At 46.8% G+C, this 26,852-nt stretch overlaps 1 protein-coding gene across 6 annotated transcripts in view; it reads left to right on the top strand.

Moving 5' to 3' along the window:
• Nucleotides 1-26,852, top strand: part of Myo1h (myosin IH) — a 130,113-nt gene that overhangs the window by 94,214 nt on the left and 9,047 nt on the right. The window contains exons 10-22 of one of the 6 annotated variants that reach the window (XM_010603972.3): nt 651-764; nt 1,043-1,114; nt 1,652-1,771; nt 3,317-3,384; nt 4,256-4,361; nt 4,634-4,714; nt 7,356-7,447; nt 12,305-12,399; nt 16,932-16,978; nt 20,905-20,985; nt 21,550-21,655; nt 22,333-22,450; nt 25,099-25,212. In XM_010603972.3, the coding sequence (XP_010602274.2) occupies nt 651-764; nt 1,043-1,114; nt 1,652-1,771; nt 3,317-3,384; nt 4,256-4,361; nt 4,634-4,714; nt 7,356-7,447; nt 12,305-12,399; nt 16,932-16,978; nt 20,905-20,985; nt 21,550-21,655; nt 22,333-22,450; nt 25,099-25,212 (1,214 nt within the window). Of the gene's footprint in view, nt 1-650; nt 765-1,042; nt 1,115-1,651; nt 1,772-3,316; nt 3,385-4,255; nt 4,362-4,633; nt 4,715-7,355; nt 7,448-12,304; nt 12,400-16,931; nt 16,979-20,904; nt 20,986-21,549; nt 21,656-21,680; nt 21,964-22,332; nt 22,451-25,098; nt 25,213-26,852 lie in introns of those variants that run through there. The other 5 variants (XM_033762374.1, XM_033762378.1, XM_033762376.1 and 2 more) reach the window with 5 other exon arrangements.

Genomic DNA, 26,852 nt, shown 5'->3' with positions numbered 1-26,852 from the left:
TTTTTTTTTTTTTTTTTTTTTTTTTTTTTTTTTTTTTTTTGGTACCGGGGATTGAACTCGGGTCTTTGCGCTTGCAAGGCAGGCCACCAAACTGCTGAGCTAAATCCCCGGCCCTATGCTTCTATCTTAGAATAAATAGGAACAAACTGTAGGAATGATGGACATTTTATTCTTACATCTCTCTGTCTCTTTTTTCATTTCAATTTTGAAACTATTAATATTTGAGGAACCAGAATATAGTTTAAAAATATATATCCTGTACCTGAGATCACTGCCTTGAAAAACTAAAGAGTTTACTTATGGGGTTTTTATAAAATGTGTTTGTTAAATATTTTATCAAAATGGCTTATTGTATAAAAATAAACATATGTATTTATGTTTCTGTGATGTGAAAATAAACGTATTCTATGATGGAGATTGAATGAGGCCCCTGCTGAGGCTGAAGTTTCCCGCCTTCCCTCGCTCTTGGAAGTGAATAGGAGCCCCTTTCTGGGGGAGGAGGAGGAGGAGGAGGTTCTGAGAGCTGAGGCTGGAGTTCAGGAGAGGCGGTGTTATTCTTCCAGCGTCTCTGCTGATGCCATTTATCAGTAAGGTGGCTGTTGTCTTCTCCCCCCGTCCCCCTGTCCTCTTCCTGTGTCCCGTGTTCATAGAATCTCTTTGGGATTATTGCCAGTGTCCTACACCTGGGGAACATTCGTTTTCAAGAAGATGACCAAGGCTGTGCCACCATCCCAGACACCCATGAAATCAAATGGATCGCCAAGGTGATGTTCTGAAGGGTCAGAGGGAGGCCAGGGGGCAGGAGAGGGAATCGGGCCCCTGGACACCCACAGTTAGGTGTGGATGGCCAACCCTGCTTCTTTCAGTGATGCTGGCCAGGAGGCCTAGCAAGCACTGACCAATCTAGCAAGGTCCATTGTGCCCTGAAGCACAGTGGTCATGGTCAGGACTCATAATCAGGGCCTGGGGACTCCACGGCCTGATTGTCACTGAGTAAGTAAAACCGAGTCACTGAGTGATACCTCGGATTCCTTTAATTCAGCTCCTGAGGGTCTACCCATCGGTTCTTCTGGAAGCTCTCACCCACAGAAAGATTGAAACCAAAACAGAAGAGGTAAAAGGTGGCTTTGGGTGGAAAGGCGGCGGCGGTGGCGGGGCTCGGATCACAGCGTGGTGCTGGCCTTCGGGGAAGCCAAGCCCTTGGACGCAGCCCACCATGCCCTGAGTGGCCCGGCTCATCTCCCCCAGCCGCATCGCCACCACACACTGCCCCATGCCTTTCTTACTGGCTCACTGCCTCCCCGCTCCGTGGAGTCTGTACTGCTGTTCCTGCTGTTCCTGCTGCTGGAACACTGTTCCCCATGCTTCATCCAGCTGACTCTTCTTCCTCTTTCGGTCACTAGAGCCCTAGATGGAGGCTCCTTCCCCGATCACCCCACCACTGCCTCAAGCTGCCATATGTATCTCCTGTGGCACTTAACACTCTCAACCCGGCACGCAGCAGCCACGGGAGAAATAGGTCCCGGGCGACAGCGCCATCCGGCCTGGCGTCTCCCCCAGCCATGGCCTTCGCTCAGTCGTCAGGAAAGCCTGGCGTGAGAACTCGGGGGCTTCTCTTCCAGTGTACCGTGCACCTGGTCACTCTCTGCAGGTCGTGTGCCCACTGACGCTGGAACTCTCTGTGTATGCCAGAGATGCGATGGCCAAGGCTGTTTATGGAAGGACATTCACGTGGCTGGTCAACAAAATCAATTCCTCCCTAGTGAACAAGGTTAGTCAGGCATTTTGGATGACTTGCTCCCAATAACGTGGTAACACTTTGTTATTTAAAGAATTTGTGGGACTGAACTGTGCTCTTCACGGGCAAGGATAATGTGTTGGGTTAGTCGGTCGGTTGCTTGGTTTGGTCCTACTGAGCCCTGAACCTGAGGCCTTTGAGCTGAGCTACACCCCCAGCCCTTTTTCCATTGTTTATTGTGAGACAGGATCTTGCTAAGTTGTTCAAGCTGGGTTCAAACTTGCAATCCTCCTGCCTCAGCCTCTAAGATTGCTGGGGTTACAGGCATGTGGGATGTGATGTCTTTTCACGTCCACATTTCCAATGTCTCCCATGCAGTGAGTTCCCAGGAATGCACCCAGGTGGCTTGTGGCACGTCCCACTGCACAGTGTGCCCAGTATTTGAGGTGTGTTGGTTGGCTTTGGGTGTACACGGAAACTTTTAGCTGTAGTATATTTTATTTTCCTATTTTATTTTAATTGTTTGTGGTACTGGGGATGAAAGCCATGGGGTACTGAGCTAAGGAGAAAGAGAAAAAGGTTTTTTAGCTCAGGGTTCTGGAGGAGCAGGGACCCCCAAGTGTGTTAGCTTGGGCCTCCCTTCTTTTTCTTATAAGGCCACCAATGCCATGATGAGGGTGCCACCCTCATCTCACCTTTACTGCCTCCCAAAGCTCCGCCTCCAAACACCAAACACAAAAGACTTTTAGGGTGAGGTTTCCAACACGTGCACTTCTGGGAGACAGCACAAGCATAGCATTATCGTTCAGTATCCGTCCTGGCCTGACAGCAGTTGGCTCCCGTGAAATGGCCTCCATGCCCCCTGTCCTCTCTGGTCCTGTCCTCTGGATGAGGAGCCTCTTGCCTGCCTATCTGTCTTTTTCTCTTCTCTTTCTGGATTGCATGTGGGCTTTGCAGGCTGAAGAGATCTGAAGCAAAGATGTGAATCAGGAAGGGAAGGTGCCACTACCCAGGAGACAGATGTGAAAGCCACAGTGGGACTGGGGCAGGCTGCAGGCACCCGAAGGTTAGCCTGTGAGCCACGGGGGAAAAAAAAGCCAAGTCCCAGCTTTGGGGGCAGAAACAGGGTTTTGAGTATCACAAAGTTAAAAAATAATCCTAATTGAATTAGTCCATTTTCTGTTGCTCTAATGGTATATCTGAGGATGGGTGACTTTGTAAGAAGAGACTTATGAAGCTCACGGTTCCGGAGATTGGAGATCCCACAGGGAAAACACCCTTCTTGCTGACAGAATTCTGAGGCAGAGCAGGACACCACCTGACAAGACACAGGGAGCACACGTTCTTCTGTCTTCTTGTCTCTCCCTCTTATAAAGTGCCAGTATTGGATCAGGAGGGCTGCTCTCTGATGATCTTATCCAGTCCTAACCACCTCCAAACCCCATAGTTGAGTTAAATTTCCATCCACTTAATACGTCACAGTGGGGATTACATTTCAACATGCCAACCCTCCCCGGGGATGCTCTCAGCCCATCCAAACCCTGCTCTCATTACTCATGGTGTGTGTTATTTGACTAGGATTTCACCCAAAAAACTGTGATTGGATTGCTGGATATCTATGGGTTTGAAGTCTTCGACAAGAATGGGTGAGTCTTGCGTGTTCTACCTACCTGTCCTTTGTTCCCCCCTTTGAGGTCTCAGTCAAGGTTTAAGTCATCTGTAAAACTCCCATTTCCTGTTTAGGAAAAAAAAAGTGAGGCTCACTGCCAGCATTCAACTAATGTTTAGTGATTAAGAATTACTGTATCAGGGTTGGGGATTTAGCTCAGCGGTTCGGTGGCCTGCCTTGCAAGCGCAAGGACCCGAGTTCAATCCCCGGTACCAAAAAAAAAAAAGAATTACTATATCTTACAAAGAGAAATATCACTACTAACACCTGATTCTATAAATAGAATGAAGTCTTTTGTTTCCAAAGACCATCCCTATACTAGGGCAATGTGCCAAGAATGCCGAAAGTGAGATCTTTCATGGCAAACTTTGGAGTAAGGTTAGGGCTGAGATCTGAGGGTTATCCTAGGATAAACACTGCAGTCCCAAGTGCCACCTGTGAGTATTCTCGGGGCACATGGGAAAGAGGTTGATGTTACTGAGATTGATTTTCCTATCCCTAGAAATTCCCCAGCTTTGCACAGCTCCTAAGTCACACCCTGATCTAGACGTGGAATAACCGTTTAAAAAGTGAACATAAGCCGCCCTTGTCTCAAAATACAAAGTAAAAAAAGGGCTGGTGGTGAAGCTCAGTGCAAGGATCCCAGGTTCATTCTCCAGTACTGAAAAAGAAAAGTGAACATATTTCAATGTGATTCTCCCAGTGCATTTAGTACATTGGTTTACTAATAAGAACTTTGGGTTTTTTTTTTCTTTATTAAAAAGCATCCTTAAAAAATAAGTGAATGCAATTTTGAAGAGCTGGCTTGTTTGCATCTTTTTAGTTATTTTATTCCATTGCATCTCTAGTTTTGAGCAGTTCTGTATAAATTACTGCAATGAGAAGCTTCAGCAGCTGTTAATAGAGAGGACTCTGAAAGCAGAGCAGGCAGAGTATGAAACAGAAGGCATCGAGGTAAACATTTTGACGTTCTCTCTCGTTGGATTCCTTAATCTGGCTGAAGACATTTGCTTGAGAAATCTTGTTTCATTGGTAATGTTCCTGATTGGCACAAAGGACTATTTTTCAGTCCCCTCCGCTTATTTTGAAAGAAAGGCTCCTTTTTTTAAGGTTGGACATAAAGATCACATTTTGAAAACAAATTTTTACAAAATCATTTCCAAAGCAGTGTCCTTTGTGCTCATTTAACCACTTCTTGGAGAATTCTTCCCTCTTTGTCATTTTAGTGGGAGCCAATTCAGTATTTCAACAACAAGATCATCTGTGACTTGGTGGAAGAGAGACACAAAGGAATTATATCCATTCTGGTGAGAAAACAAATGCTGACCTAGAGCCCTGTCATCCAGGGAGAAACTTTTTCCAGGCTTCAGAAGGGCCGAGAATGGAATCCAGGAGGGTGTGGAAGGGTGAAAATTGAATTTTCTTGCTGATCTCCTGCTTGGAACTCTAGGTGGAGCCTTTTCCTCTTGTTGGGAATTTTAAGCCTAAATTAAAGCCCTTCGGGAACAGAAGGAAAGACCTCCAACACGAATGTGTGCACATCTGTCTTCCGTACATAAACTTGGGGGCCCAGATTAGGCAACCTTTTGGTAGCTGCTGTGTCTGGATACAGGTTGACTGGCTCCCCCAAGGGTTCCTATGTTGGGATTCAGTGTGGTGACTCAGTCAGGTGGTGAAACCTTTAAGAGATGGAACTTAATGGGAAATGATTAGATCCCACCAGGTGCTATCTTCAAAAGGAATTGATGTAGCTCTTGCAGGACTCTGGTTAGTTCCATTCTCCTCAGGAGGTTGTTATAAAAGAGCAAGCCTAGCTTGTCGTGGCAGTGCATGCTGGCAATCCCAGCATTTAGGAGGCTGAGGCAGGAGAATTGCAAGTTCCAGCCCAGCCTTGGCAATGTAGTGACTTAGCTGGAGAACCTGTCTCAAATTAAAAAATAATGAAGGAGCTAGGGATGTAGCTCAGTGTGAAGATGCTGAATTCAATTCCCAGATCCAAAACAAGAAGGAAAAACATATCAAAATAATAATAATAATAATGATAATGATAATAGCAAGCCTGGCCCCTACCCAGCCTCTCTCTGGCTTCCTGTGCCACTGGGATGTTATACACTGCAGGGCCTCCCCGGAGCTGAGCAGAGGCCAGCACCATGCCCTTGGACCTGCAGAACTGGGTGATAATTAAACCTCTTCTTTAAGAAATTCCCAGCCTCACGGATTTTGTTATAGTAACAGAGAGTGGAGGAATACAGTGGCCATTGGAGAGGGGCTGCTCTCATGCTGGGCAACCGGGAAGCCAGGACACTTTGCAAAAGAGAGACCTTGCAAAAAATATCAGTTGAATTGGGTTTGAGGCTCCTTGAAATGGGCTTGTGATTACGTTTTGAACTATTGCGATTGATGAGAATATCAGTGTCCTCGAATCCACAATTGATCAAATTCAACATGAAGTTTTAAAATACATTGTAAAGGGGCTGGGGATTTAGCTCAGTGGTTCCGGTGCCTGCCTTGCAAACACAATGACTCGAGTTCGATCCCCGGTACCAAAAAAATAAATAAATAAAATATAACACATTCTAAAGGCAAACAAAAAAATCATTGTCTTGCTTGTCCTCTGGGATCATCAGCACCACTGTTTGCCTCCCCTGTTGGGGAAAATAATTGGTCCCCTTTTCCCTCCTGACCTCATATCCCTATTACACAGCCACCAGCGACCCTGTGACCCAGCAGGGACGTCAGTGGGTGGTGACTGAGCAACACCTGTGTAATGTTAGGCTGGTGTCTTAGCCTCTCTGCGCTCCAGTTTCGTCTTGGAATGGGTACAGTGATAAGAACACTTTACTCAGAGAGCAGCTGTGAGGCTAAAGGGAGCTGATATACTGAGAGTGCTAGGAACTCTGGTCTGTGGCAAGCGTTGACATCCTGTTCATCCCACAAGTGCTTATTGAGCATTTATTTTGTACCAGGATCTGCCTTGTGCTGTGGGGCACAGCAGTGAGGAAGACAGACACAAACTCATGCCCTCAGGAAGCTTGTAGGTTCTCACTTTGAGAGCCAAACAGCCAGCAGCCTACTGGGGACAAGATAGTGATGGTGCTCCAGAGAGAAAGTGGAGGAGGATTCTGCAGGCAGGAGGCGGGGTCCATTTTAGGAAAGGGAAGTATGGGGGGTTTGCTGAGAAGGTACCATTTGAGCAAAGACCTGGAGGCAGTGAGGGCAGCATGTGGACATCCGGGGAGAAGACGTGTTCCAGGAAGCACCACTGATGTAAGCTGATCCACAGCCACAGTGACCCTATGGATTGCTACCCCGGGCTTTCACAACATGTTAGTAATAAATGGTTGCTGTTTTTGGTTTCCATATGGAAATGCACTTCGTGAAAGTTGTCTCGTCAACCTGTAACCAAGCCTTTTGTTGTTATTTTAATAAAAGCTAGAGGACTGATTCACTTATAATTTTTCAAAATGGTCCGTTAAATGGTATCATTGTTGAGAACCAGGTGCAAAAAACAGACACAGCGTGAGAAAAATGAAAGGTCAGTCTCAGTGGGTCTTATAGCCTACTTTCCAGGAGGACTTTGGTCTTCGTGCAAGGGGTCTGTGTGCATGTCGCTCTTCTTGGGTAGGAATGACTGATTAAGTCGGGTAGCCACGGCAACTGTGGGGGATCCTTGGGAAAGCTTCAAAAGTGCAAGAGTCGGAGCCTGGGAGAGTTGAGCGTTCACGGAGCTTCCATTCCCTCTGGTGCCCTGGCACAGAGCTAGGAGGCTGCATATGTGTGGTCAGGGAGCCCTTACCTCCCAGATGGTTCTCCTGAACTCATGGGAGATGCCAGCATTTTAGTCCAGGGCCTTCTACCATTACAGAAGCATTTAAACTGGATTTGGTGGAGCCTAACGCTGTGGATCGAGGTGTGTCTTTTCCTTTTTTTTTCTTTTTTCTTCTGAAGGATGAAGAATGCATCCGCCCTGGTCCCGCTACAGACTTGAGTTTCCTGGAGAAACTGGAAGAGAAAGTAGGCAAGCACGCACACTTCCAGACGTAAGTGTTTCACGTGACAGGCTGCGGGGGCGGGGTCTCCGCGCTTTCATTCGCACCTCAGGCCTGCAGCGTTTTCTTCCTGCATAAAAGTGTCTTGAGGATCACCAACTCATGCACAAGCATAGCCTTGTTAGTAGAAATCAAACTCAAACGAGTTCCAAGTAGGATTGTTTTGAGATTTTGTATCTTGGACATGAAACGGCCTCTCTTAAGTATGTATTTTTAATATAATGGATGTAGATCTGAAATGTACAGCCCAGTGAAATTTTATCTTTGTATGTGCCAGGATAATCATCATACAGGTCAAGATATAGAGTCTTTATAGCATCCCAGAAGAGAAATTAGAAATGTAACGTAGTCTCTGAAACCAAGAAGAGAGAATTGAAGAAGGTATGCTCTGGCCTGAGGGTGTGAATCAGTTACAGAGCGTGTGCTGAGCATGTGAGGGCCTGGATTTAGTCCCCAGCCTCAAAACGAAATAAAACAAAAAACCCGTAGCTCTGGCATCACAAAGGTCTGATTTTGAGGGCTAAGAATGTAGCTCAGCCACAAGAACTAATTGCTCCTGTGTTCGAGCTTCTCCTTCTACAAGTTGGGGATATTAATATCCCCACCATATAGTTTTGTGGATGTCCATGTAGATTGCCTGGTTTCTGGCTGTAGTAAAACTCATAAATGGTAGTGGCTTTATCAGACTTATATAATAAGGATAAGTAAATAAAGCAACAATGGAAAATAAATGGTGGTGCATTCACAAATGGAATAACAGGTTACCATTTGAATTAGTATCTCTGACTGCATGCTGTGATGTGGGTTAGTCACACACAAGTATGAACAGGAGAGACAAAGCATAAGAGTGCATGCTTCTGATACTGTGTCTCTAAAGTATAGAATTCCCAATTCGAAACTATACTCCAAAGCCACTGTGATAAAAAACAGCATGGCACTGGCAAAGAAACAGATCCGAGGCTCAGTGGAATAGATTAGAAGATGGAGAAATAACGCCAGACGTATTCAGCTACCTCATCTTTGACAAAGGAGCCAACCATCCTCGCTGGAGGAAAGAAAACCTCTTTAATGAATGGTGTTAGAAAAACTGGATTTCAACTTGACAAAGATTAAAACTAGATCCCTATCTTTCACCATGCACTAAACTAAAATCCGAATGGATTAAAGATCTAAATATCAGAACAGAAACACTAAAGTTACTGGAAAGTAAATTAGGTAGAACTCTCGAAGATATTGGCATAGGAAAAGACTTTATGAACAACTCCTCAGCAGCACGAGAACTTGCACAAACAATCAACAACTGTTTAATACAACTCATTATATTAAAAAGTTTTTGCAGTGCAAGAGAAATCACCAACAGAGCTAAGAGACAACCTACAATGTGGGAAAAAATTTCTACCATCTGCTCCTCAAAGGACTACTATCTAGAATATATGAAGAACTCAAAAAAATCAGATCCCCCAAATACAAAGACCCGATTTGAAAATGGGTATCTGAAATGAACAGACATTTCTCAGACAAAGAAGTAAAAGCAGTAAATAAACATATGAAAAAATGTTCAACATCACTGGTCATTCAAGAGATGCAGATGAAAACAACACTGAGATTCCACCTCACCCCAGAAAGAATGGCTGCTATCAAGAAATCAAACAATAACCAATGTTTGCAGGGTTGTGGGGAGAAAAGAACCCTTCTGCACTGTAGGTGGGAGTGCAGACTGGTGCAATCACTGTGGAAATAAATATGGAGATACCTCAAACAACTAGGATTAGAGGTTCCATTTGACCCAGCTATTCCTCTGCTGGGTATCTTTCCAAAAAATTAAAAGAATCATATCACAGTGATAGATATGTACCCAGTTTGTAGTGGCATAGTTCTTAATAGCTAAAACATGGAAAGAACCCAAATGCACATCAGCTGGAGACTGGATAAAGAGGATGTGGTTTTTCTATAAAATGGAGTACTACTCAGCCATAAAGAATGAGAAATTAGAAACATTTATAGCTTAATGGATGCACATTGAGGCCATACTCTTAAGTGAAATAAATAGGACACACTTAAGTAAATGCCAAATAGTTTCTCTAGTGTGAAAAACTAAAAGTGTAAATAAGGTTCAAGTGGTATAATTGATAGTGTGAAATAGGAAGAAAATGGCTAAAGAGGAAGTGGGAAGGGGAGGAGAAAAGAAATAAGGGAAACTGAAAAAAGGAAAAAATGGAAACAAAGTCTTTGTAAATAGGGAAGGGTGAAGTGGGTGAAGGGAGGGCAGGGCTATGGGGAAAAACAAGAACCAAGACACATCATGTAAAGGTACAAGATCCCAATGATGAATGTAACTGTATTGTTTGCTTTAAATGTACCCATAGACTTAAAGGGGGAAAAAGCCAAGGGGAGAGTTAGATTCATCCTGGGCTGTAATGAAGCACCTGCCCTCCCCTCTTACAAAGTGGTACTAAAGATAGACAAGTGAAAATCTGGGGCTTTCATGCCTGTTCCTCTTGCTGTCCTGTGTGGTCAGTACTGGACTCCAACCCATACCAAGGTAATGAGGCACCCCAAGGTTTTCAGGCTGGCTGCTATCCAAGGAGGCCCAGTAAGCATCACAGCTTTTATCACTGCTCAACAGAAATGAACACACCCCCTGGTGACAGTGGCACCCAGAGGGAGAGAAGTGATAAGGTGCCCCTCATCCTCCCCGACAGGAAGTTATCAGAAGGGAACTTGCAGCTGTAACCTGGAGCCCCTTCCTCCCAGACGCCCGAAGCCTGAGTGGGGAGCTTGGACTTCCGCTTTCACTTGGCAGTAACAGGCCAGTTTCTCGACCACAGAGCAGTGTCAGGAGAAACCTTCCAAAGTGCAGGATTTTCCAAAAGCATGTGATACCCAATTGAAATTCTCTTGTCAGACTAAGAACAAGCAGTTTCTTATACTGGATAGGAAAATACAATCAGAAGTAAAGTAAATCAGACACACAAGCTTGCATGTCATAGGTTGTCCCTTAGAGAAAAAAAAAAAACTTTGACAGGAAAAAGAGTAAAGAGAAAGAAACAAATAATTATCTTCTAAGTAATGTTTCTGTTGTCAGCTTCTGGTTTCATTCTAATATGGTATGAGAGCTAACTTTGCAGGATTACAACTTTTAGGATACATTAAGGTCTTTATTGTTTCTGTGAGCATGGTCTATTTCGAAAAAAATAAATAAATTCCCAGAGTAGGAAAAGTGTGAAGATAGTGGCCCAGTTTTACCTAGATTTAAGAGGGGAGGACCGGGAGATAATAACTGGCAGGTGGCATGTTGTGATCTGGGATGACAGACACGACCTAGGTTTGATTGTGGTGACAGTCGCTCAGCTGTCGGCGCGCTCAAATCTGTTGGATCCCGCATTTTGAGTTGGTCAGTTGCGTGGTGTGAAAATCCTTGAGTTTAGTAAAGATTTATTTTATAAAAAGAAAAGACAATCAAAACAGACCATCTTACTAGATGGCACAAAATGTCAGAATTTAAGGCAAGCATCTTAGGCAGGTCATTCGCAGTGGTCACCTCTAAAATGCACAGCTCTTTGTAAATATCTTTTTCCACACTAAAGAACCAAAGAGGACTGGAGATTTAGCTTAGTGGTTCCACCACCTGCCTTGCAAGTGCAAGGATTGGAGTTCCATCCCCCCCCCAAAAAAAGAACCAACGAAACCAAGGAGCAGAGCATGGTAACATACTAGATAGATCGATAGGTAGATAGAGATAGAATAAATATAAACGTAAAGCTGACATGAAAAACTAGATGTGAAAGCTATCAAAAACTATTGGAATTGGGCCGGGGATTTAGCTCAGTGGTTCTGCTACCTGCCTTGCAAGCACAAGGACCCGAGTTCGATTCCCAGTGCCAAACAAACAAAAAAACAACTATTGGAATCATATCAAAGGGACTCAAAAGTGGCTACAGTCAACACTAGGGCAACTTGAGCCTTCATGATGATGATGATTACAATAGACTGGAATAATCAGAAATCTTTAAACCTATGAATTCATAATGATATTAATAAAATTCACTGTCACCTTCGGTAAAAATAAATAAATAAAAATAAAGTGTAGAATGAAGTAAAACTCACACGTGTCAGGCTGTGACCGGAAGGACTCAGATGACACAGTTCTCAGGAAAGGTAGCATTCTGTCTCTTGATTTGGATGTGAGTTACATGGGTGTGTTTGATTTACAAAAACTCATTGAGCTGTACATGTAGGCTATGTGTGCCATCAACATATGTTATATCGCAAGAATATGTTACTTAAATGTTTACAAAACCAGGTGTGGTGGTGCACACCTGTAATTCCAACACTCTGGGAGACTGAAACAGGAAGATCACAAATTCAAGCCTCACCTGAGCAACTTAGTGACTTGGCCGGACTGTATCTCAAAAAACCAAAAAAGGGCTGGGGAGGTAGCTTAGCACAAAGGCCTTGGGGCCCAGTACCACACACACACACACATTCACATACCCGCACACACACCCATATGTGTCATTAGAATCTGAAACATGATGTGTTATATGTTAGTTTCTCTGTATCACAAAAATACAACATAGTAAACTTGTTTCTTAATTATCATCTGGGAAAATAGAAGACATTTCATTTTTTGAATACAGGATTTTTATTCCTGATTCTCAGGAGCAGGAAGGATCTTCCAGTAAGGAGACCTGGATCTGTACACAGAGAACAGGTAGCAGGGCTTCCTGAGGACCTCTGCACGCAGTTAGCTTTCCCTAGGGCTTCTGTCCCTCCCTCTGCTCTGTGTGTCCGGGCTCTTTTGTTGTGAGTCGAAAGGCTCGGTCTGTGTCTGCTTGTGTCTTGCAGGCGGAAGCTGGCTGGTCCAAAGGGCCAGAAGAGGATTGGCTGGATGGAGTTCCGACTCTTCCACTACGCAGGGGAGGTCACCTACTGCACCAAGGGTGAGTGGCTGGGGGTGGGGGTCACAGCCTCCTGGGAGCCCGGTGCATGTGCCCAGCCCAGGTCTGTGAGGAAGCGCTGCACGTGGTCACACCAAATAATCCCTAGCCTTAGCTTCTAACAAGTCCTTATTTGATTTACTGGCCATTTTTATCTGTAACACTTTATTTTATCCATTTTATTGAGATAGTTGATATTCCACCAAAATTTTTAAAAGTCAGTAATTCACATGCCATAATTTCGCCCACCTATATGCACAGTGCAGTGTTTCTTAGTATATGCAGAGTCATGCAACCACCCCACAGTCTGTCTTAGAACATTTCAGAACCCCCAAAAGAAGTCCTATACTCAACACCAGTCACTGCCTGGTTCCCACACCCTCGACCCATCCCCTCCAGCTCCAGGCAGTAGAATACTTAGTCTCTCCATAGATTTGCCTCTCCTAGGCACATTCTGTAAGCAGAATCTGCAATATGTGGCCTCTTAGGTCCAGCTTCTTTTACTTGACATAACGTTTCAAGGTTCGTCCATGTTGTTCCTGTTATTGTTGAAAAAAATATTACTGTGGTGTGAATAAACCACATTTATTCTTTCATTAGTCATTCAGCCTTGAGGTTGCCCGTGTAAGTTTTCCTCTGAGTGTACATTTTCCCTTTTCTTGGGCATACAACTAAGAGCAGAAGTGCTAGCTCTTATGATAACTCTGTGCTTAGCCTTTTGAGAAGTTGCCAGTCTGTTTTCCGAAGTAGCTGTACCATTTTACATCCCCAGCAGCACTGTATGAAGGCCATAATTTCTCCACATCCTTACTAACTCTTGTAACTATTAAATTTTTTGGTTAGAGGCATTCTTGAGGGTGTGAAGGATCTCTGCATTTCCCTGATGGTTCACGATGTTGAACATCTCCTCATGTGCTTACTGGCCAGTTGTGTATCTTCTTTGGAAAAAATGCCTGTTCAGATCCTTTGCCCACTTAAAAAACTTGTTTTATTGAGTTGTAAGAGTTCTTTATATATGCTGGATAGTAGGCCCTTATCAGGTATATATGATTTGCAAATCTTTTCTCCAATTCTATGAGTTGTCGTTTCACTTTCTTGATGGTAAGAAATCATCAAGACGCGGGTCTTTTTTTGTGCTTTCTTCAAAGCACTTTTGGCTTAAAAAGTATTTTTACTCCTAAGTGTATCACTAAGAATCTTTAAAACATAATACAGCAGTACATGGGTTCACAAACTTGATTCTCTCCATGATTCTGGTCACAAACCGAGTGGGACAAGAACCAAATCAAATTCAGTGGTTAGGCGCTGGCTTCAGTGGCACATTTACAGATTCAGCTGTTGATTTGGTTCTCATATAGTTTGGTTTGCAACCAGAATCATGGAGAGAGTTGAATTTGTGCACTGAGCTGCCACTGTTTAACATATTAGTTTTTTTTTTCTTTAAATACAAAACTGTACAAGGAACAATTTTTTAAAATACAATGGATCTCTTCTTCGTTCAACTTTGGTAATTCATAAGTATCTAGAAATCTGTTCATTTCTTCTGTGTTTTCCATTTTATTAGAGTACAGGTTCTCAAAGTAGGTGTTCATGATCCTCTGGATTTCTTTTGGATCTGTTGTGACTTCACCTTTTTCATTCCTGATTGCATGGATCTGAGCCTTTTCTTTCCTTTTTTTGATAAGATTAGCTAAGGGTTTGTCGATTTTATTTTATTCTTTCAAAAAACCAGCTCTTTGTTTCATTTATTTTTTGTATCGTTTTCTTAATTTCAATTGCATTGATTTCTGCTCGGATCTTTATAATTTCCTCTCTTGTTCGAGCTTTGGGTTTTTCTTGCTCTTGTTTTTCTAGGAGTCTAAGTTTCATCGTTAAGTTGTTTATTTGAGCCCGCTCTGTTTTCCTAGTGTGGGCATTCAATGTTATGAATTTTCCACGCAGAACTGCTTTCATTGTGTCCCAAAGATTCCTGTATGTTGTATTGGCATTATCATTTATTTGTAAAAACTGTCTAATTTCTTCTTTAATTTCCTCTGTAATTCATTGATTGTTTAGGAGAGTGTTGTTCAGTTTCCATGTGTTTGTGAAGTTTCTATAGTTTCTTGTGCTGTTGATCTCTAGTTTGATTGCACTATGATCTGATAATATACAGGGGATGACTTCAATTTTTTTGCATTTATTTAGACCTGTTCTGTGAGCCAGTATGTAGTCTATTTTGGAGAATGATCCATGTGCAGCTGAAAAGAATGTATATTCTGATTTTTGGGGGTGGAATACTCTATAAACATCTATTAAGTCCATGTGTTCCAATGCTTGGTTCAGTTCTGTGCAGATAATCTCTTGAAATCTGTAGGAAGAATAGAGGAATACATGAAAGGAAAAGAAAGACCCCCTTTTGCTCCTGGTAACCATGAGAATCAACAGTGCCTTGTAATTGTCTCCAAGAAAATAGAAATGTTTTGTGCATAGACCTACAAGTTAGAAAACACACATGTGCGTGTGCACACACTTGAATAATACAAAAGGCCACTTTGTGTGAATGCTGAAGATCATTTGAATTCCTGCTGATATTCAGAAAGCTCTGACTATGTGCCATGCACTGGGCCCAAGCTCTTCACCTCTATTATTCAAAACCTTACAGAACCCTGTGAAAAGACTTTTATTGCCTCCCCCTTTTACTTTACGATGAATCAGCTCAGGGCATCTTAGTAATTCTCCAAAACCACACCACCGGTAATTGGCAGAGCTGGGGTTGAGAGCCAGGCCTTTTGCACCTACTGGAGTCCATTCTCCAGGCAGCACATGTTCTGCCGTGTGGCTCCTGAAAGGCTCCCAGCCTCCCCTGAAGGGCTGTGTCCTTGGATCTGTTTGATGGGCGTTGCTTGTCCAGCTTTCTCCTTACAAGCACTGCCGTGTTGGGTGTGGTCTCATACTTCACTTGGCTGAGATTGGCACGTCACATCCACAGGGTAAAGTCCAGTAAGCGGCACTGCTGAGTTAAAGGTTCTGCCAAAGGTTCCTTCTGACCTGCTGGGTATACAGCCGCAAGAACTGAGAACAGGGACTCAGACGAGCCTTGCTCACCCATGCCTAGAGCAACATCATTCGCAGTAGCCCACAGGTGGTGGATGAATGAACAGACGTTGGTCTACACAGTGGAACATTTTTTAGCCTTAAAAAAGAAGGCAATTCTGACACATGCTCAAGGTGGACCTTGAGGATGTTATGCTAAGGAAAATAAGCCAGTGGCCAAGTGACAAGTATAGCATGATTCCACCTATGTGGGGTACCTAAAGGAGTCACATTCAGAGAGAAGGAAGTAGAGGGTGGTTCCCAGGGACCAGAGAGCAGGAGTGGGGAGCAGTTGCTTTGTGGGCGCAGGGTTTCAGCCGGAGATGCTCGAAAGGCTCTGGAGATGGCCACTCAGATGGTTGCACAAAATGCCGATGCAGCCGGCGCCACTGAACTGTACAGTGATGAATGGTGTGTAACAAAGTCACCTTTGAGCTGGGTCCGTGGTGGTGCACACCTGTAATCCCAGCATGCTAGTGGGCTCAGGCAGGAAGGTCACAAGTTTGAGCCCAGCCTGGGCAGCTTGGCAACTTAGCAAAACCCCATCTCAAGATCAAAAAATAAGAAAGGGCTGGGGATGTACCTCAGGAAGGCCCTGAGTTCAGTAAGTAGCAAAAAGAAAAGAAGATGGAGAAGAGGAAGAAGAAAAGTCAGTTTTAACAACTCAAAATTGTCATTTAAACAAGTAAATGTATAATAGACAGTTTTTATGTTTCTTTCACCATCACCACCACCACCCGGACTGGGAATCGGAACTCAAGACCTTGCACTTGCCAGGCGGGCAAGGCACCGCTGAGCTACATCCCCAGCCCTGATGTCTCTTTCTTTTGGTGTCTTCTTATTTTGGTGCATGTCATTTTTAGCTGGTTGTTAATTATAGTGCCATTTGGTTGCTGACTGGATTATCAGCTGATTAGGGCTCAGCGCACACCTGCTAGCCAGGTTCTCGTGTCGGAAAGGACGTGGGGAAAGACGCTGCTGATCCTTGTGCCCCCCACTGTTCCCGTGGAGTCGGTTGTGTGTGTGTGTGTGTGTGTGTGTGTGTGTGTGCGCGCGCGCGCGCGCGCGCACAGGGCTCCCTGCGGAGTCTTTGCAGTTACAGGACAGCTCATCTGGGCTGAAAGTCCAGTGTGTGCCGCCCTTGGGTTCTGAAACCCTGGTTCTCAGCCGGGCTGGTGTCCCCCGGGACGGCTGGCAGTGTCCAGAGACATTTGGTTGTCCTAGCCGGGGTGACTGTCACTGGCGTCTGGAGAGAACAGAGGCCGGGTACTGCTCAGCCTCTTGCGGTGCGCAGGACAGGCCCAGCCCAGGAGTGAGTGACCCCGCCCACCCGTCTGCAGTGCCCGGATGGACAAATTCCGGTCTGGTCCTAAAAATTCTCATAGGCTTTCTCTTTGCAGTCTGGGGCGGGGGTGGAACTGTAATTTTTAGGCAAAACCATTGATTTAAGTCTTTCATTACAGGGTTTTTGGAAAAAAACAATGATCTTCTGTACAGACATCTGAAAGAAGTAAGTCTGAAACCTACTGTGTGTCGCTGATGGTTGTGAGATCTGCCCTGTGACGTGGCGCTTGTGTGTTTTGTAACCGTGCATTATGTTATAACTCCAGCGTGTTGAGGCCAGAACAGGCATTTAAGACTAGGTGTGCAAACCCTTTCCCCAGCAAACTGGCTCAGTGCGGGTGTAGTACCCGCCTGCTCTGTAGTCGCGGAAGTGAGCAAGACAGGCTCCATGTTCTGGTGGGGTTTTCAGTTGGGGGAGGAGGAATAAATATATAAATATAGCCAGGTGCTATGCAGAAATTAAAGAACTGTGACTGAAAGGGCCACTTTAATTTAGATGATCAGAAAAAAAAAAAACCCTGTGAAGATAACATTGAGCTGAAATCTGAGTGAGAACAATTTGGGCCATAGAACGATCAGGAGTTAGTCCCATAGAGGGACCTGCATGTGCAAAGGCCCAGTGGCCCACATGAGCTCAGAGCGAGGGGTAATGGCAAGAGGGCCGAGAGCTCAGCGGTGTGAGACCCACAGGGAGAAGAGACTTGAAAAAAAAAAAACCCTGTGAAGATAACATTGAGCTGAAATCTGAGTGAGAACAATTTGGGCCATAGAACGATCAGGAGTTAGTCCCATAGAGGGACCTGCATGTGCAAAGGCCCAGTGGCCCACATGAGCTCAGAGCGAGGGGTAATGGCAAGAGGGCCGAGAGCTCAGCGGTGTGAGACCCACAGGGAGAAGAGACTTGTGGTGCAGTGAGACTGTTGGGTGACGTAGCCTGAGGATAAGGAAACTGAGGTAGAGAGAGGGTACAGCTTGCTCAAGATTACATCTCAAGATAGAAGGGGAGCTCAAATTAGCCCCTGGAGCCACCAGTGAAATTGGCTGTCTCTGTTTGTGTACATCACCTATCAGAGAAATCTCGGAACCTCGGAATTTTGTTTTGTTTGTTTGTTCAGGGAGGAAGGACTAGGAATTGAACCCAGAGCCTTTGCACCAAGATTCATCCCCAGCCCATCTTATTTTTTATTTTGAGACTGAGTCTCACTAAGTTACTAAATTGCCCAGGTGGGACTCAAATTTGTAGTCCTGCCTCAGCCTCCCAGCTGGGATTGTAGATGTGAGTCACCGTGCCTGGCACCTCAGAGTTTTTGGTTATTAGGGTTGGGGTTTTTTGTAACAGTCTCATGAAGTTACCCAGGCTGGACTTAAACTTGTGATCCTCCTGCCTCAGCCTCCAGAGTGGTAGGTGTGCCCCACTGTATTCAGTTTCACCTTGTGTTGTTAAAGCCTTTATTTGGTACTGAAGTAACTGGCTGTACAGTCTGTATGAACAGATTTTATTTAATTAGCTTTATGTATAAAAAAATCCAAGACGCATGCCAGGCATGGTGGCGCACGCCTATGATCCCAGCACTCTGGAGGCTGAGGCAGGAGGATCACAGTGAATTCGAGGCTAGCCTGAGCTACACTGTGAGTTCAAGGCCAAGCTAAACTATGTAGCAAGACCCTGTCTCAAAAAATAATAATCTGAAACACAAAGGCGGCATTTTCAGAGTGACCAGGCAAGCTGTTCATCTTGGGAGTGGTTCGGGCCCTTCCCCAGCCTTCTCTGCCCTTCCTGACCCCCTTGCCCAGCCTCTTTGGGCTCCAAACTTCGAAACTCTGCCCCAGGCAGTGGGTCTGTGGCTCTGAGTCACTGCTGGGAATCTGACCGAGTCCCCATCCGTGAGTGGTGTGACAGCCGCCTCTTTGGGGTCTCTGTGAATGACGCAAGCCGGAAGAGGCTGGGTCAGGGATGGGGCCTGTGTTCCTGTCCCAGGTCCCCGTGGGCTGTGGCCCTGTGGGTTACAGGTGGGCTTCCCCACCAGGCCAGGGCTGAGGTCCCGAACCCCTTCTGCCTTCACAATGAAGACGCTTCTCACTTCTCCCCTGTGTGCAAATCCCTCTTCCATGCCACTGTTCGTTAGAAGTGGGGTGGGTTTGAAAAAAGTTTCCGTTCTTGAGGCTGGGACTGTAGCTCAGTGGCAGAGCGTGCAGTTAGCTTGCCCAAGGCCCTGGGTTCAGTCCCCAGCACCAAAAACAAAGGTTTCAGTTTTTTTTTATGTAATGTTACACACACGTACCGGTACACCATCGTGAATTTCATCATTCCGTACCGCTAATGAGCACCAATAAAGTTTTTTTTAATTGTGGTAAAACACATGAATCATAAAATTTACCACTTTGTTTTAAAGTGTACAGTTCATTAGTGTTAGACATTGTTGTGCCTTAATCGCCTTAACTTTTCATCTTGCAAAGAACTTAATATCCACTGAACAACCACTCGCCCCTCTCACCCAGCTCCCAGCAGCCATTCTGCTTTTTGTGTCTGTGGTATGACTAGTGCGGGTGCCTCCCATTAGCTGGGACTAGCTTGTTTCACTGCATACAGCATCCTCAAGGTCCATCTCTATTGTAACATTCCTCAAATTTTCTTTTTCAGGACCGTGTAATATTCCATTGTGTTACTGACTATAAGGAAAATTTTGGTTTAGAATTAAATTTAAAATGAAGGAATTTTAATAATGGAAAGTATTTTGAAAATACGTAAATGGAGTAAATCAAACAGCACAAAACCTAGCGTCCTCGGCCCCAGGTCACCAAGTGTGTCTCCTAAGGACCGACTGCTCCTCCTGGGCTACCGTGTATCCCTCCAGGGATCACACGGGCCAAATGTGTGGGTCTCTCTCTCCCCTTTTTCTTTCTCTCTGTACACACAGTCCATGCAGTTCCGCATCTCATTTTTCACCTAACACCATTTTCAAGAGGCTTGTTGCTTTTTTGTTTTGTTTTGATTTGCTTTGATTTTTTTTAAAGAATTTCAAACCTTTATGTATACAAAATGCTTTCATTACAAGTTTAAACTCTGAAGGAGCTCTCCCCCTGCCAGAAAGTCCCTAACTACAGACAGTGGAGAAAATTCTTCAGTTCAAATGGTAATTTGTGAATAGGTAGAGGATGGGGTCCAGGGGCATTAGGCCGTTCTCCAGCAGGCCCCACAGCCCCTGGAGCCAAAGTTTCAGGGCTCACGTGGCTGCCTCTCTGTCCTGAATTTACAGGCCAGTTTCCATACTTAATCAGGAGGGATGATATGGATGCAGTCCTGCGATTTTCCTCACTGTCCCTCCCGGGTGGGTCCCCGAACTTTCCACTTGATATGAAGTTAAGCTTTTCTTCCCTGCCGATTTTTGGGGGTCCACAGCCATTACTGTCCTTTACCTTTTTCCAGTGCATTCGTGTAAATGCTCCGTGAATATCGATAGCAGGGTATTGATACTGGTAAGGAACCCAGCCATCCCAACTTGCTGGCTCCTCAGTCATTGACCTTTCATTGAGAATACCCCGCCTGCATACCTCAGTTTCGATCCCACAATGAGGGAGGATACAAATACTCAAACTGATCCCTCGGCCTTCCACGTTCAGTACAGCGAGTTCCTAGGTCCAGCTCAGAAGGCTGGGGTTCCTGCTCATTCCCAAGCACCCCCATCTAATTCTCACTGCTGCCCTGCTTGTTGCAGGTATAATCACACCCTTGAAACCGTGAATGGACCCAGAAAGCACGCGGAACACGACTGCCACGCTGAGGGTCTCCCTTACGTCAGGTCCCCATCAGGGTGCCACAGCACACAGCTGTCAGGGTCCCACTCTGTGTTCCAGCCTGGCCTTGAACCCACTGTGTAGCCCAGGCCGGCATCAAACTTGTTGTGATCCTCCTGCCTCAGCCTCCAGAGTGCCGGGATTACAGGCCTGGGCTCCCACACTTTTTAATTAGAAACGTCCTCGAGTACCCTAGAAGCCGTTGGCCCTGTGACCTCCTGCACACGGCTGTGTCTCCTGCAGGCCCTTGGCTGGTCTCCGGGGCGGCCACGGAGCGGCTCCCTTCTCCCCCTGCAGGCGCTGTGTGGCTGCCAGAACAGCATCCTGAGGGAGTGCTTCCTGGCGGCTGAGCTGGAGAACCACAGGCGGCCGCCCACGGTGAGCGGGAGATCCCGTGTGGCCCCTGCGGGCGTATTGCCCTCCGTTATCTGTGCTTTTCAAGCTGCCCCTGCCTTTTTCGGAAGCAACATTCTCTAGGGTCCTACTGAATATGCACTTTGCATGTCGCGCCAGTTCATTCGGAGCTGCTAGTACGCATCAGGCGCTGCCCTGGGCTGGGGATTAGCAGTGACGAGGCCATGGTTCCCACCCTCGAGGGCCTGTAATCTAGTGGGAGAGGCTCTGGGAAAGGAGCACCCACTACTGAAGAGCTCATAAGAGTGCAGTGTCAGGAAGGAATCGGGCGGAGGGGAGGTGTGGTCTCCGTGATGACCCTGCTTTCCCATGAGCGGCTCCCTGGGATCTGCTCCGTGAGGACGGCATCCTGGACAGGTGCTGTCCACTGCTGTTTGACCAGAGCAGCCTTTGGCATCTCGGGTCGGGACACCCAGAGCCTCCTCTTCTGAGCAAGAGGGCAGCACGGAGGGCGGTGCCTCGCGCCCTGCTCCCCGCTCTTGTCACATGGAACCGGCGGTGTCTACACAGGGCAGTCTCGCTCCACAGGTGGGGACTCAGTTTAAGAACAGTCTGAGCAGCCTCCTGGAAATTCTCATCTCCAAGGAACCTTCGTACATCCGCTGCATCAAGCCCAACGACAGGAAAGAACCCAGTGAGTGGAACCTTCTAGAACACAGAGCTCAGGGGAAGAGGCTGGAGGCCAACCAAGGTGACAGTGGCTTAGAAGCCTTAAAGCTCATTGTCCTCAGGCCCAACAGCACTTTCCTTTTTAAGCAGGAGAAGGTACATGAATTCAGAACGAGGCCCTCTGGTGGTCCAGAGCTCGGCCAATTTCAGGAGCAACTCAGCTGAGCCAGGCCAGTGTCGGAGAAGAGGGTGCAGCGTGGCTTCTCCCAGCCAGGGAGCAGCCTTCCAGCCCCGAAGCCCAACGTGGGTGTTTCCTGCTCTCTTGCCGTGGCTGTAAGCAATCACACAGCCAGAAGCTACAGCGGCCAGGCAGGCAGGACAAATGACAGAGCAGCCCAGGAGTAGGCGACGGGGTGGCAGAGGTGTGGGCAAGCGGTAGAGGACCCCGCTGTCTAAAGGGGGCAGCACCATCCCGTTTCCCACCAGTTGTTACGTGGGAGCCTCGGCCCAGAGCGGCCACATCTCACGATTTCTCGGTAGAAACAGAAATCCGGGTTTTCCTCTGAAGAACTCGAGTGAGGACTCATGTTCCCTGGCCACACTCAGCCCACCGACCTTCATCCTGCAGCTGCTGGTCTGGCGTGGTGGAAACAGCCTCCTACGAGGTCCTTTGGTGACACTGTTCCTCCTGTTTCTCCAAAGGCGAGTTCGACGACTTCCTCGTAAGGCATCAGATCAAGTACCTGGGGCTGATGGAGCACCTGCGGGTGAGGCGGGCTGGCTTTGCATACCAGCGGAAGTACGAGCATTTCCTGCAAAGGTAAAGTGCTCTGTGCGTCTGGGGCCCTTAAAGTTGGGTGCCTACTACCTGCCGATCTCTGGGCTATGGCGATGAGTAAAGGGCTGTCCCTTACGGAGCTCAGCTCCACTCTTAACTTAGTAGCTTTGACAGCAAAAAAATAATACTTGGGAGACTATAAAAACCCAAGCCGCCCGCCCCCTGAATAAAGGGCCCAATCAAAATATGGGCTAGTGACATGAATAGATGCTTCTCGGAGGGAACACAGATGGTCGATAAATATATGACACAATGCTCAGCATCACAGACCATGAGAGAACTGTAAATTAAAAAAAAAACAAAGAGCACTGAGCTTCTGTCTTAGCCCAGGAAGAATGAATGCGCTCAAGAAATCAAAATGCTGAAAAACAAATGCTGGTGAGGCTGTGGGGAAAAAGGAACCCTTCCCTACGGGTGGGAATCAGTGTGGAGAGTCCTCAAAAAACTAAAATGGACAGAGCTGTTCCCCTTCTAGGCGTCTTTCTGAACAAGTTAAAGATGTGATATCCCAGTCATACTTGGCCACTTATGTTTCCAGCAGCACAATTCACAGTAGATAAATCTTATTTATCCATGCGCAGATGAATGGGTAAAGAAAATGTGGTCTTTACACACCATGGTGGAGCACTACTCTGCCATAAAGATAAACCTGAGTCACTTGTGGGAAAATAGATGTTACATAAAATAAAGCAGACACGCAAGCTTAAATAACACAAAATTGTTCTTATCTGAGAAACCCAAACCATAAATAAAGAGCAAAACAAAAGATAGATAATAGGAAGTAGGGAGATAGATGTTTCTCAGATAGGAAGGAGAGGAAGAGATGGAGGAGGGGGAGGAGGGAAGGGAGAGGGGATCAATAAAGAAGTTAATACGTGTTATGTACCTGAACCGACTCCCCACAGGAATGGAAACTGGGATTAAAGCAGGGCACTTTCACACTGGGCTACATCCCCAGCCCTCTTTTTTATTTTGAAACAGGGTCTGGCTAAATTGCTAAGTTGTCCAGGCTGGCCTCAAACATACAGTCCTCCTGCCTTAGCCTCCTAGATGCTGGAATTACAGGGCTGCCTGGCTGCTTTATTTCTCCGCACCCTAATCTCCCACGGTTGAGTTGGAGGAGGCCACTTGCACAGACCTGTCGTCAGGGGGCGCTGTGGGCAGTGTCCCGCCTGGCCCCCTGCTGGGGAGGATGCTCCACTTGCGACCCAGGTGCTGGATTAGTGCCTAGGCCTCCTGGGCTGTCGAGGACAGCCGTGCAGTGATGGTGCGGGGAGGGGTGTGGGAACACACGACCCTGTCACAATCCTCGTCCTGTTTTGTAGAACTGTGGCCTACTCCCCACCTGTCAGGTGACGGTTAAACTGTCATCAGGGAGTTTATAGGATTTGAGGGAAGGCTCTAAAGATACAAGCTTCTCTCCGATTGCTTGTTCGCCAGCACTTCTTTGGCTCAGGTGACTTGGTGCTACTCAGAAAGCAACGCTCTCAAGATGAGCGTAGCCGTTGGTGTGAGGCAGGAGGCTTCGTCACTGGTGGTCGCAGCTGCAGGTTGCTTGCCTTTGCTCTTTTCCTTTTTTGGATGAACCCCCACCGCTCACCACTTTGGCCCATCGTCTGCTTGTTCCTTCGCCCACACCCTGTCCATTCTCTCAGTCTGGCTTCTGAGGTAGGAGGCAGAAGCCACGGCCCACCCAACACCCAACGCACGCACACTAGACGTTCCTCTCGCCCGCAGCTCTGTCCGTAACCCCCGGCGGGCACCTTCGCTGTGCTGGCGCTGCCGGGGTGCCCGGTGACACAGAACACAGGACAGGACCCCCCTCCGTGCCCATGGACTTGACTCTCCCGTGAGGGAGACCAGCGATAACAAGAGACGCGCCAGCCAGATGGGCACGGGTGGGTAAGGGAACAGGGTGGGAGCCCCCAGTGAGGTAAGGGGCACGACTGTCCCTCCACAGGGGCTGCATATCAGAAAGGAGTTACCTGCGGGGACTGAGTCATTGACGTCAGAGCACAGACCACCCTTGGAAGCCTACAGTGCCTTTTTATTTGTGTGTGTGTGTGTGTGTGTGCGGCACTGGGGATTAAACCCAAAGCCTTCACGCTGAGCTATGTCCCCAGTCCGTTATTTTTTATTTTGAGACAAGCTCTCACTGCATCACTAAGTTGCCCAGACTGGTCTCAGACCTGTAACCCTCCTGCCTCAGCTTCCCAGAGTGCTGAGATGACAGGCATGTGCCACCGTGCCCAGCTGCACGTTACCCTTTCTTGTGGTGCAGGTCCACGTTCGCTTGCCTGTCTGCCGATGGGCATTCGAGTTGCCCACCCTTCAGCTACTGTGAATAACGCTGCTATAAACATTTGTGCGCAAGTTTCTGTGCAGACACAGCTTTTGTTTCTCTTGGATTTATACCGAGGAACGGGATTGGGTTACTAGGTTGATGTCAGTGTTCCATGAGAACGGGGCATTGCCAAGTGTATACGGTTGAATTTGAGGGAGTCCGTGTGATGAGACGGCCACGTTACAGCAGGCCACTGAGCTGCTGCGGGGAGCTAAGCGCGCCCACGGGGCGGCAGGAGAGGGGAGAAGGAGGCACCGGGACAGCTGCTGCATCTCCTCTCCGGCAGGTACAAGTCCTTGTGCCCAGACACCTGGCCGCACTGGCCCGGGCCTCCAGGAGAGGGTGTGGAACGGCTGATCAAGTACATCGGCTACAAGCCCGAGGAGTACAAGTTAGGGAAGTAAGTGGCCAGGAAGCTGCTACGTATTTCCCCAAAGTTGAGATATTCTGTGCATTGATCCGCATTCAGCTCCCTTTTGTAGAGATTTACATCAGTTTACCAGCAGATTTTCCCACCCACTCAGTTTAAGTGCAGCTCTCTGGTTGGGAGGAGGAGATGGGGTTTGAAGGGGCCCTGTGTTCTAGACCTTTCTTAGCAGGGGTGGACCCTCCCTGTGTGCCTGGGGTCTTCCCTGCTCCAGCAGACCTGTGACCTGCAGAGGTGGTGTTAGGACCTACAGGTGCAGTCGGTCATCTGTAGCATCCCAGGAAGCCGCGTCCAAATGCCAAGGATCATTACTCCGGACAGAGGCGCAGCGGTCCACGACCGGAGAACTTTCATACCCATTGAAAACTTTCAGTGTAACTCAGTTGGGTGAATCGGGATTATTTGCATCTGTTTTGATAGTCGTTTGGGTCAGGACCTGTTCCCAGACCACAAGGCCTTCCTGCGTCAGGGGCCTCTGCCAGCTCCTACCTTCCCCTTGTATATGGTCACTAACTTTAGTCTCCTATTCTGGGCCCTGCTCCAAGAATTCCGTATTCAGTCCAGATCCCTGAGGGGGATCAAGCTCAGAGTTTCCTGAGAAAGGCAGACCATGGAGGTCAGTCTTAGCTATCTGTCTGGCTTCCCATTCCTAACCCCAAGGGGGAGTAGGATCTTGCTATATGATGCTCTGCTGCCCCCCAGTGGCCACCACAGGAAGCTTCCCTCACAAGGTAGGTGTGTGGGTCAGCGGGCAACCTAAAAAGAGCACTTGAAACTTACCTTCTGCTGCTTAACGGGATCTTCTTTTAAATTCAGACTCCTATATTTTTCCCAGTATTTAGAATTAAACCTTGGGCCAATCAATGAGCCACATCCCCCTCCTTTTTTTTTAAGTCAGGGTCTCGCTAAATTGCCCAATCCTGCCTCAGCCGCCTGAGCAGCTGGGATCACAGGTGTGCGCCACCATTCCCAGCTCTAAACCACTCTTCTTGTGGCCATTCTTTAAGGCCCAGAAGCATAACTTGAAGCAACTCCCTGTTCCAGGGGTAGATTCCTTTTCCAGGGCTGCACAAGTCACTACTACAGAAATTTATTTTCACATTCTCAAGGCCAGAACTCCACATTGAAAACATTGGCAAGGACTTTCAGAGTTTCTGTGAGAGATTCCCTCCCCACCTCTCCCAGCTTCTGGAGGCTCCTGGTGTTCCCTGGCTGTGACACTGCACTGCCCTAATCTATACCATCTTTCTGTCCTTTTTTTTTCTTTTTCTTGCCTTTTTCTTCTTCCTTTCTTTGCTTTTTTTTTTGTGTGTGTGTGTGGTTTTTCGTTTTGTTTTGTTTTTTGAGACAGGGTCTCACTATGCAGTTGAGACTGACCTGGAACTCACTATGTAGCCCAGGCTGGTCTTGAACTCACAGCGATCCTCCTGCCTCAGCCTCCCGAGTGCTGGGATTACAGACGTACACCACCACACCCAGTGTTACCTTTTTCTTCTTTTTTTGTTTTCCTTTTTTTTCCCCCAGTACTGTAGATTGACCCAGAGCCATTGCGCTGAGCTATACATCCTCAGTCCTTTCTTTTTTCTTTTTTAGGGTTTTTTTTTTTTTTTTTT

The sequence above is a fragment of the Fukomys damarensis genome, unplaced genomic scaffold (genome assembly GCF_012274545.1).
Source record: "Fukomys damarensis isolate Sample0158 unplaced genomic scaffold, DMR_v1.0_HiC HiC_scaffold_12, whole genome shotgun sequence".
NCBI lineage: Eukaryota > Metazoa > Chordata > Mammalia > Rodentia > Bathyergidae > Fukomys > Fukomys damarensis.
Note: the sequence above shows the minus strand (reverse complement) of the source record. Positions and strands in the feature narration are given on the sequence as shown.